Source organism: Benincasa hispida, chromosome 6 (genome assembly GCF_027475165.1).
Source record: "Benincasa hispida cultivar pf3 chromosome 6, pf3_genome.v1.1, whole genome shotgun sequence".
Classification (NCBI taxonomy): domain Eukaryota; kingdom Viridiplantae; phylum Streptophyta; class Magnoliopsida; order Cucurbitales; family Cucurbitaceae; genus Benincasa; species Benincasa hispida.
The window spans coordinates 7,423,944-7,435,298 of NC_143483.1; the positions used below are offsets into that span (position 1 = coordinate 7,423,944).

General features: G+C 34.9%; 1 protein-coding gene and 1 pseudogene across 4 annotated transcripts; one reads left to right on the top strand and one right to left on the bottom strand.

The window, feature by feature from the left end:
• Positions 1-230: 230 nt before the first annotated feature.
• CRLK2 (Protein kinase superfamily protein) lies at positions 231-5,199 on the bottom strand. 4 transcript variants are annotated; one of them, XM_039034326.2, is made up of 8 exons: positions 4,879-5,199; positions 3,896-4,296; positions 3,643-3,796; positions 2,733-2,859; positions 2,477-2,562; positions 2,327-2,398; positions 794-997; positions 231-714 (listed from the first exon to the last, which is right to left on the bottom strand). In XM_039034326.2, the coding sequence occupies exons 2-8, from the start codon at positions 4,219-4,221 to the stop codon at positions 427-429; spliced, it is 1,257 nt and encodes a 418-aa protein (XP_038890254.1). In that variant the 5' UTR covers positions 4,222-4,296; positions 4,879-5,199; the 3' UTR covers positions 231-426. The 4 variants fall into 4 exon arrangements, with proteins under 4 accessions (XP_038890254.1, XP_090170739.1, XP_090170740.1 ...); XM_090314613.1 differs by having other exon boundaries at positions 231-725; positions 4,879-5,170; XM_090314614.1 differs by having other exon boundaries at positions 937-997; positions 4,879-5,097.
• Positions 5,200-7,328: 2,129 nt separating this feature from the next.
• On the top strand, positions 7,329-8,295 carry LOC150035388 (uncharacterized; annotated as a pseudogene).
• The last annotated feature ends 3,060 nt before the right edge of the window (positions 8,296-11,355 follow it).

An 11,355-nucleotide genomic window follows, 5' to 3' on the forward strand; every position in this document is an offset into this window, starting at 1 on the left:
ATATTAAATCTTTCTGTCCAGCCACATTTTCTTAATTGGGAGGGTCAACGTGTCAATTAAGGGCTGTCTTTTTCATGATTGATTGTGGTTTTACTATTGTGGAAGTATAATTTTACGGTTCTTCAGAGAGCATATGAGTAGTTACTTCATCAAATAAACTGTAGGCAATTCTAATTTATCCAAAATTTATTTATCAGTATTTACTAAAAGATGCTAGATGATTAAAAAGATTAAAAAAACTGCATCAATGGATACACTTTGATTCCACGTTAACGTATAATGTTTTATATAACAAAAAACTGTCATCACCCACCTAAGTTATTAAGCGAAGGGGGGTGCGAAAAGAGAGGCAGCGATACAACACGGTGATTTCTTCTTCTTCCACATTGGAGAAAGCCAAAAGGAAATCATTTAAAATCATTTGATTCACGCTAAGCTAGCAATCCTACTCAATTCCACCTGTTGTTCCTCGATTCTGTTCACTGCACTCGAAAGATCCATGCTTGCAAGAGACGTGTTACTAGCTTTCCCAAGTCGCCTCTGCTTTATCTTCAATATCGCCTGCGAAACTTCGCTAATTAAAGGACGTTTTCTCGGTACTTTATGCAAGCATCTATGACCGATATCAGCTAGCTTCCTTGCTTCCTCAAGACTGTATTCTCCAGCTAGTTGCTTATCAATTATTTCATCAATCCCATCAGGGCTCATTCCAGCCTGACAATGTACTTTGGAAAATCATGAAACTGTATACATTTCAAGGTCAACATTTGTGTACATGGAGGAAAAAACTCACGAGATTAATATAGTCCACTAAATTTTGGTGTGGATGAATGGCTGTGATTAGTTCAAAAATGATTATGCCGAAACTATAGATGTCGCTCTTCATCGTAAACTTATTTGTAGCCATGTATGTTGGGTCTATGTAGCCATATGTACCTTTCAGACCAGAATTCCGGCCATCAAAAACTTCTTCCTTTGACAGACCAAAATCAGCAACCTATAACAAGTGCATATAAATGATGAATGACAAATGGCGATGGATATTCAAGAATGATGACCAAAGTCGCAGATAATATAATTACGCATTATGTCACACTTGGAGGGACCAAAGTTATTCTTTAGTTTAGATACTGCATTGGTCTCTAAGTTTTCATGTCTCTAAGTTTTCATGTTATTGTGCGGTATCTTCTGTTTTTAACCCCCCACATAACATCCCTATGGTATAGTCTTGTTGAGGATCTCACATTGAAAAAATCAAGGAATCTCCTCTTTATAAGATAGATGAGATGGAATTTTCTACTTTTATTGTTAGGTCACTCTTTGCTCTTAGGTCAAAAATAGCAATTCCCCATTTTATTGTCAATCGCTTTTGAGATGGAAACTCATGTTATCTAATATGATATCGGAGTTCATAAAGCCCAAACCAAATGAATATTTAGTCTAATTAAAAAAATTTGGGATCTATTCCAAGAATGGTAGCCACCATCTTGAGGGGCATGTTGAGAATCGCACATTGGAAAAATCAAGGGACCCCACACTCTTTATAAATAAGATAGATAGGCTTAGGGCTACTAATCCACTCATTGCCAATTGATTCTAAGATGGAACCCATGTTATGTAATAAGTCTTTTGCTCATTTCATCTTTGGAGACTATTCAGTACACAGGACAGGACTCTTCAAGAATTCATATCCAAGTGGTACAACTAACAGCAACTGATATGCAGACAGACTTGAGGTTCCTATTTGCCTACCAAACAAAATCGTGTAGTTATTCTTTTTTCCTTTTTTTTTTTCTTAATTAAACAACTACTTTCATTCTGGAAAATAAAAAAAATACAAGGACAAACAAAAAACCAAGCCTGCAAAACCATTAGAGATGAGTTTTCAACTAATAAGATATTACCTAAGAAGTAATTACAAAAAGTCTTCGAAACCCAAGCTCAAAGAGAGACATGGAACTTCACCAAGGACCAAATCTCACAAGGACCTATCCCTATGGAACCTCACCAAGGCCTATCCCCACCTCTGTAGAAGTGATTCTTATTCAGCAGAGTGCTGAGGATGGTATGGTATCTAATCACTCTTTTTGGTCTAATGCTCATAAAATTTTCTCTCATTTTTGCAGGTGTGTGCATGTGTGTTCCTCCATGGAGGAAGAGATATTTAGTCTTTTTTCCTTTGTATTTCTTAATCAATGGAACTATGCTAAGAAAGGGATAGAGGTATTTAATCGACATACAACAAAATCATCTCCAGTTTTCTTTAAATTATTGGAATTACTTGAGTGGGATATCAAACCATAAGAAATGCTCTCTAGAAGCTTACCTTAGCTCTCATCGCATGATCTAACAATATATTGGCAGACTTCAAATCACGATGTATGACAGGAGGAACAGCCTGTTCCAGAAAATATAAATGAATTATTTTACAAGCACTTGTACCAATAAAACAGGAAAGATGAGAAACATAGAATACCCCTTCGTGAAGGTACTCGACTCCGTGAGAGATATCAAGAGCAATCTGAATCCTCTCATCCCAACTCAAGACACGATTTTCTGAATCTGAATGCACGTATAAATGCAAACAAGTAAATAAAATTTTTCAGTTTCATTCTATAAATGCTAACATGTGGTCCACATTCACCAGACGTATAGAAGATTGAACTTTCAGAAAATCTGCAAACAGTAATCATAAAGAGATATCTTCCAATTATCGATGGGCTTGAACTTACTGTAAAGAAGGTTGTCCAAACTTCCATTACTCATGAACTCATAAATTAGCATGTGGCTTCCTTTATCAATGCAGTACCCCAACAAATTCACCAGATTTCGATGATGCAATCTTCCTAGTAGACTTACCTGCAGCATACCAAACAATGGATATTATTATAAAGTGTTCCCTGATACCTAAATAAAAATCAATACAAAGAGTTCACATGGGTAATTTCATGACATAACTGGTGTACGGAAATAAACTCCTGAATTTCTCCTCCATTTGCTGAGAATTAATCCTAAAAAGATTTCCTTTACACAAGTATAGTATAGCGATATCCTAGAGATACCTACGTCCTTAATATCCATAGTGTCCAAACCAATTCATGTACATCTTGACTAACTTAAATTATTTAGGTTTAGGAACTCATTCTCCTATCGTTCTTACAAAAAAGTGATTCTTGCGTGCCTCATTAGAGAAGTTTCTCTAGCCCGTCCTTTGAGGGGGAAAAAGGTTATAAACAAGACACATCAGCGGACATAAACATAATCCATCCTATACTGAAACATTAGATCGGTAAGAAAAGAGTATAGAAGAAGGTCCCAAGGGTTCTTGTTTGCCAATTCAAATGGTGTGTGACTTGGGTTTAGAACACTGTGTTCGTTTCCTATCTTCCGTCGGCGTTCAAGAGAGAACTGCAAGGAGCCAACCCTAGTACAAAAGGACTGGGTTGGGCCAACCATGGTGTACGAGTTGTTATGCCAATAGCACCACTGAGTAGCTAGGTTGATATGGAAGAACCGCTGCACCGCAGGAAATCCTTTACACAAGTTCTTGGATGAGGTTTTTGAACAAATCTTCGATAGGCGAGCAGTGTAAGAATAACTACCACAAGAAGACTGAGATGGAAATGTGGCTAAAATCCTCACCTCCGTCTGAAACTCTTTTTCACCCTGTTTGGAATCTGAAGCAAGCACCTTAACAGCTACAACTGCTGCATTGGGCATCTTTGCTTTATATACTGGACCATATGACCCTTGTCCCAAAAGAGTAGTGAAGTTCTCTGTAGCCTTCTGAATATCCCTAAAAAGTAAGGGTAAACAAATAATTTCAGTATAAAACAACTTAAACAACCTCCATATTACATAAACTTATTTTCGAGAGATTAGATATTGTGCATACTTATAAGGGTACTTCAGAACACCGGATGCAGAAGCAACTATGTCTTTGTGGTGATGATTCCTCCAAGGGGACCAAGAATCTTTATGGAGCTTTTCAGATCCCCGAAAAGCAATGGAACCAGAAAGAGATGCACTAAATTCAGTACTTGCATCTAATCCATTTGTTCGAATCTGAATAGTTCCTAGACTATGCTCATTTGTACTTCGCCGAAGATACGCATTCTTTCTATACCATCTTATGACATAAAATACCAGGATAGCAATCAAAATACCAAGTGCCAAACCAACAGAGATGCCAATGATAACTAGATCAGCTCGTTGACTCATCCTTTAACCTCTTATTATATTCAATCAGAGAAAACATCTTGCACAATGATAACTAAAGTTTAACTGATCAGCAACCTGCAAAATGTGTATGTAAAAGACCAATGACAAATGAAACATCCAAGTTCAACACTTAAAAACGATGATAAACTTCACAGACAATAACACGAGCAAGCTTTTCATCCCACACATTGCCCGAAATTCTAGCCCAATTCTCTGCTTCATTAAATCCGCATAAGATCAACCATTTGATTTCATATTATGTTGGCTATGTAAATCATAAAACGTCTTTCTTTCATTGAATGTCAACGACTTTCACCGGAAGAAGTTGATACTCGTTATTTTATTACACCACAAAGAAATTTCATAGAAGGATGAACATTTGGGGGATGAATTCAGAGAGTATCACAAAAGATCAGTTAACTTTTTACTTATCCATTTATTCGCACGAATGGGTACTCCTAAAAACTCCAAATGAATTACACAAAAAAGAAAAGAAAAGAACTGTTTGATTGAACACAAGAAGCATCTAAACCTAGAACCGTAAATAAAATAGCACTACAGCATAGTTCCAGCGAAGTTGATCGATCACCAATCTTAAAAACAAGGCAAAAGTCTAGAAATCACGTTAAAACCAAATTCCCATTAACCAGAACTTACAGAACTCTAGAAAAGGGGCGAAAACGAACGAAGTAGATGAAATTAAGCAAAACCCAGGAAAGATACGAACTCCTCTGGCCTGCCCTGATGAAAAACAACGATCGACGACGGATTTTCTTGCTTGTGATGGTTGATTTCCAAATGGGTCAAGACTAAATAAGACAAAAAAGAGGACCCAGTCTAGAGAATGTAACTGCAAGCGATGCAAGTTGCAAAAAGAAGACGGGATGTTAGAGAATTCGTATTTGGTGGGAAGGGAACCAAATCCCATTGGTCCAAATATTATTTGGTCACAATGTTCTTTGATTAGCCGTCATTACTCTCGTCTTCTTCTTAACACTGCTTCTCCCTATTTGCCTTCCCTTTCCTATTCTCATCATTCAATAAATCAAATCACTTTGGAACTTTCCATGAAACTCCATGTATAAATTTTCATTTTAGTTCCTTTGATTCCCATTTATGATTTAAAAAGTTCATTTCTTTTTCCTAATTCACCCCACTAAACATAGTTCTAAGTAATAAAAAAAAATTGAAGGTTCAAATCTTCAACCTTATATATGTATCACAACAATTGGTGTCTCGTTCTAGGAGAACTTCATTACTTTGAGAGTTGAGTTTTTCCTTTTATTTTACTGTAGTGGACATGAGTAGACTACGTGGCCCCCTAATTTTGACTTAATTATTTAATTATTTTTAGTAATTAAATTTAATTTTTAATATTAACTTGATTATAGTTGATTTACAAAACAATATATTACATATAATAGTTTTCATATATAATTACACTAATTTGTTATTTTACACTTAACTATTTAATTAATTAAATAAAATTTTCACGAACAAAAGTTGTTAAACAAATACGAAATTCATTTTTTGATATCAATTATCATGCATGAGTGTATATACTTAATATCTCATATTTAAATCTTAAATATTCAAACTCCTAAATATTTAATTTTCACACCCATTAAACAACACTCATGACTCGTAGTATAAATGCTAAGCCAAAGAAAGGATATATCTCATATTTAAATCTTAGATATTCAACTCTACCTATTTAATCCTACACATTAAATAAAACTGATGATCCAAAGAGTGATAGAAAAGTGATTTTTGCTAAGTAAGAAATGAGAGGTGGATCATAATTTTCAAATTGATTTGGGGTCAATTTTGTGAGTTCTTTTTTACATTATTTTCCAAACTGCCCCACTTGGGGTTTTTTTTTTTTTTTTTTTTTGAATTATTTGTCTAACGGGATAGTTGTGTGTTTGATAGGTCGAGTTGCAAATTTACTCATATAGGTTTCAAAAATTAATTTCAGAGTTTAAGTTAGAAGATTATTTGTTGTCACTCTTTTAGATATACGAACTTGGCAAGTAAGTTTTAAAATCTTCTTAGACTTTAAGTTTTTGTGCTTTTAAACCTATATAATAGAATGTAATATTCTTCTTATTAATAATTTTGTGGAGTTAATTCAAAATTAGTATGGAGAGATATTATAAAAGAAAAACAATAATAGAGACAATAGAGATATCATCTTCAAAGAAGAAAAGTATTTTAAGTTTTGATCGACCTTATACAGATTCAATCTAGAAGAACTACCCACACATCCTGATCTAAGAATCAAAATTTATGATTATAATTATAATATTCGAGATGAAGTTCGTAGAATATATTTACTAAAAGGTCCTTGTCAGCCTCGAAATCGTACTTTTCCACTTAAGAAATTTGGTACAAAGTCAAGACGATTTAACCCAGCTAGGTTTAGTGAATATTCTAATTGGTTAGAATATAGCATTTCAAAGGATGTCACATTTTGTTTATGTTCTTATCTATTCAAACCAAAAGTAAGTGAAGAGTTAGGAGATGACTGTTTTGTTAGTGAAGGATTTTCTAAATGGAAGAAAAAAAAGGAGAAATTACATATTCATGTTGGTGGTCCTAATAGTGTCACAATAAGATTTTGGGTAAATGTGAGGCTCTTTTGAAATAAAAACAACATATTGAGACTTCTTTAAATAAGATGTCTGACCAAGCACGAGTTGAATATCGAACTCGATTACGAGGTAAAGGATATAATGGAGCAAGTAATATGCAAGGTCAGTTTAATGGACTTAAAACACTTATTTTGAAAGAAAATGAATGTGTTTTTTTTATATTCATTGTTTTTCTCATCGGCTTCAATTAGCCCTTATATCTGCTGCTAAAAATCATGTGAAAATTGTTGGTTTGTTTGTTTTTTTTTATTGTTATAAATGTGGTGAATGTAATTGGGGCGTTAGCAAAACGTCGAGATATTTTACGAGAAAAACATAAAATGAAAAATTTTGAAGCTTTAAATTATGATGAAATATTAAGTGGTCGAGGATTAAGTCAGGAGACAATGATTAAACGACTAGGAGATACTCGATGAAAGATCACATTACTACACTTTAACAAGTTTTATTACAATGTTTTCTTTAGTAGTTGATGTACTTGAGACAATTATGCAAGGTAGATCAATTTCAGAACAAAAATATGAAGCAAAAACTCTAATAAGTTCAATTCTATCTTTTGATTTTGTGTTTCATATATATTTTATGAAAATTATCTTGGGAATCACAAATGACTTATCTCAAGCATTACAAAGAAAAAATCAAGATATTGTGAATGCAATGAATTTAGTCAAAATTTGTAAAGAAAGACTGCAGAAAACAAGAGACTCTGATTGAGATTCGTTGTTGAGTATGGTTTATAATTTTTGTCATAGTCATGATATTGTAGTCATGATATTGTAGTTATTAAAATGGATGACATATTTCTAATTCGAGGACGACAAAGGCGAAAGTCTCAACCAATTACAAAATGACATCATTATCGTGTTGAAGTTTTCTATGTCGTCATTGATATGCAACTTTTAGAACTAAATAATCGTTTTATTGAAACAACTATTGAATTTCTTTTCTGTGTAGCATGTCTAAGTCCGAGTAATTCCTTTGTTTCTTTTGATAGAAAAAAGCTAGTCAACTTGCTCAATTTTACCCAAGAGACTTTTCAGCTATTGAACTCTTTATGTTTGAAAGTCAACTTCAAAATTACATTATTGATATGTGTTCAAATATTGAGTTTATTGAGCTAAAAAGCTTATGTGTTATTGTAGTAAAAATGGTCCTAACAAATAAAGACAAGCTCTATCCATTAGTCTACAGATTATTCATCTTGGCGTTGATTTTACCTATCGCCGTAGCTATTATAGAGAGAATATTTTCTGCTATGCATATTGTGAAGACTCAATTGCATAATCGAATGAGAGATCAATGGATGAATGGTTGTCTTATAGCCTATATTGAAAATTATGTATTTGATAAGTTAGATATTGAAGTTATCATGGATAGATTTCAAAACATGAAAGCTCGTAAAGGGCAAGTTAATTTATGAAGTTATGAATACTTTTTTACATTCATTTATACATTTTTTTTTTGCATATAGTGCCCCTATATAAATTTTTTGGCTCCGCCACTGGTCATTGCTATTGTTGTTGCTGCTCTTATTGTCTCAACTAATAGTTTAGCCATCACCGACTATTGGAGTTGTCACACCCTTTCTCAAATTACCCTCCTAATCCGAGAAGAAGTGTGAAGATAACAATTTTTCAAACCTCTTATGACAACTACTGCCAACATACTTCCATGAACCTGTACTCTTAGCACCTGATAAGCAGTTATATCTCACAACAGATTATTACCAGATGGTAAATACGGTTTAAACATACAGGTTCCTAAATTGTAGTACATTTTATTTACTAACACATAGTTATGAAGCCCAAGTAAGTCTATTTACAATAACCACTTAGACTTTTACCCTGATTCCCCACAACATGAACTTAAGACTCAAGTTTAATAACAACATGATGAGCCACCTAAGCTTCGAGTTTCCTGAGTTTCTTGAGAGGTGACCAATTGGTAGAACTGCTAGGCCTTGAGATGTCGATCGTTACTTGGGGAGGGAAACCATTTTAAAGAGTGAACTTAAAATGCCCAGTGAGTGACTATTTTAAAAGAAACATATTTTCTTACAAACATTTACATTCTCACTTCAGGATTTGAGAGAAAAACGGTAAACATAGAATCATAGCATATAAAAACCCCGAGTTTAAATTTATCATTATTTTCTATGAAGCACTCAACTCCTTTTTCGAATATGAAGGAGAGCCCTTTTTCTCGATCCCTAATAACCTTAATTGAGAGAGAGTCCTTTTGTTCGATCTCATCAACGTCGACAATATAGATCTTATGTGCATTTAGAACGGAATAGGATCCTGCCTACCTTACCATATCTTCGATAGCAAGGATCTCCATATAGTTGGGTACCTTACCATACCTTCGATACCAATGCTCAGGAGTAGGTTTTACATACTAGCATAAAGCATTTTAACTTTACATAAATTCTTATCATAAAACAATATACTCATGCTAAAGAAAATCCTTGAATAACTTAGTCAAATACTAAAACATTGGCATACAACTTAATTGGAACGCATAAAGGTTATATATAAATTCTGTCTTTAAACTATCAATCATGCGTTCAACATCAATTTCTAATACTTCAAACATGAGTTGAGAGAATCAAGTAAAAATCAACCATGCATTAGAAGCTCACTAGAAAAACATTTAGCAAATATTGAAAACTAGTCACTCACTGCCTTTGGGTTACTTCCTTAAAGGATTGCAGTTTCTCCTATAAGCATTGTCCTGTAATAATAATAAGAGCCTTTGGTTAATGCCTTGAGCCCCTCTTGAGCTTAACTTCACTAACTAATTTTAACATACGCAAAATCCAAGTCTAGTTCAATGCATCATCTTATCCCTTTTTACTCAATGCATCCCTAGCACATAGGTAAGTTTAATGCATTACCACACAACCTAAACTTTACCTTGTAATTAGTTATGTAGGTGGCAGCACGCACACGGTACTTCTTGATGTCAGAGGTGCCTGCATCGCTTATGCGATAGGTACTTGTGGCTGCAACCTTTCGTGCCTACTTTTGTGGTTTGCAACCTCTCGCGCGCTTCGCATGTGCACTTCGACCAACGCCTGCTAACTCTATCGCACACCCTTGCCTATTCGCGCATTCGTCCACACTTAGCCTCAATCATCAGCTGCTTGCTTATGCATAGGTTGCAGATGCCTGCTTGTTCATCCAACCAAAATTCTAGATTTAACTTTCAACTTGAATAACTTAATTTCCAGACTTAATCTCATAAAGTTTCCTTCTAAAGACTTCCTAAACATCTTAGCTAGCTTACTTTAAAGTTCTCGCTTCTGATACCTTTCCACGAGCTTGAAATTTACCAATCTTTACAACTTGTCGGGGTAGCCTAAGATTCTCGAACACTTGAGGAATTCTTCAACCTTCAACTCAATTCCATGGGAATTTTCATCTGGCAGCCTTGAATTAGTTCCTTCACTGTTCTAGATTCAAGTTGACAGCAACTTTCCTTTTCTTAGCATGTATGAAATGCCCAAATTGAGCTCTTCAACTCAAACTTCTTTTATATTATGGTTGCATGACCAACTAACTTTCTTAGGATGACAATTGGCGCACTAACGCTACTTAAGGTCTCTAACCATGCCACTTAGCCCACTAGTTGGGTGATTAAGCTAGGTGGTTAAGTCTTTCACTAATGCCTAGGTTACATCCAAACTAGCCTTCCTTCTCGGCCAACGCATACCTTAGCTAACGCTGCACACCCTTGCTCAATGCATCACTAGCCAATGCATACACTGACTTTGACTTAGACATTCATGCTTAAGCCTGCTACTCCTCAACGCCCCCCTTAACCTCTAATATGCCTCAGCTCTACCATGCATTCACCTAGGAAAACTCAACTGCCTGCATATTAGTCATCTTAGACCTTTGTTAACTTCCAAGTAGCCGTGAATGCATGCCTCCTATTAGACTTAGCCAATTTCCTCCCTTGGACTCTTGAACCGGTAGGAAATCATGCGTTTCTTACTTCTGAGTTTTATATTGTGTTAGCTCCCTTATCTCACCCGAGAGCATAACTTCTAGCACTTAGAAAAATTCCTACTTCCCTTTAACTTGGCTTCACGCATACCTCCCTTTGCCTTAACCTCCCAAAATTTCTCTACTTTCACACACATACCCATATAGTATTTCATATAATTTCAACTACTACAACCATTACAGCTACATACTTGCAAAAATTAAAACACATAATTAGGATAATTAAAGACATAATCAAGAGAGAACTTAAACATAATTAACTGATAAAATAAGTTTAGGGGATTTACATGAGTTACCCAGGCTAATGCTTTTTTTAGTCACCTTGGCGGCCTTGAACAATGTCTCTGAACTTCCCCTGACATCCCTACAGTCTATGCTCCCGACCTATTCATCATACCCAAATGTCAATCCTATGGGTCATTATGTTCCCGCAACCAACCCTAATAACCACGACAATATCGATCCCTGTT

Bases quoted from the DNA above. Each gene is read 5' to 3' on its own strand.
- CRLK2 (XM_039034326.2), bottom strand. From the start codon at position 4,221: ATGAGTCAACGAGCTGATCTAGTTATCATTGGCATCTCTGTTGGTTTG. The intron at 2,563-2,732 runs GTAAGTTCAAGC...ACGTGCATTCAG, and splicing joins TTTGGACAACCTTCTTTACA to ATTCAGAAAATCGTGTCTTG. The intron at 2,399-2,476 runs GTATTCTATGTT...TTTCTGGAACAG, and splicing joins TCGAGTACCTTCACGAAGGG to GCTGTTCCTCCTGTCATACA.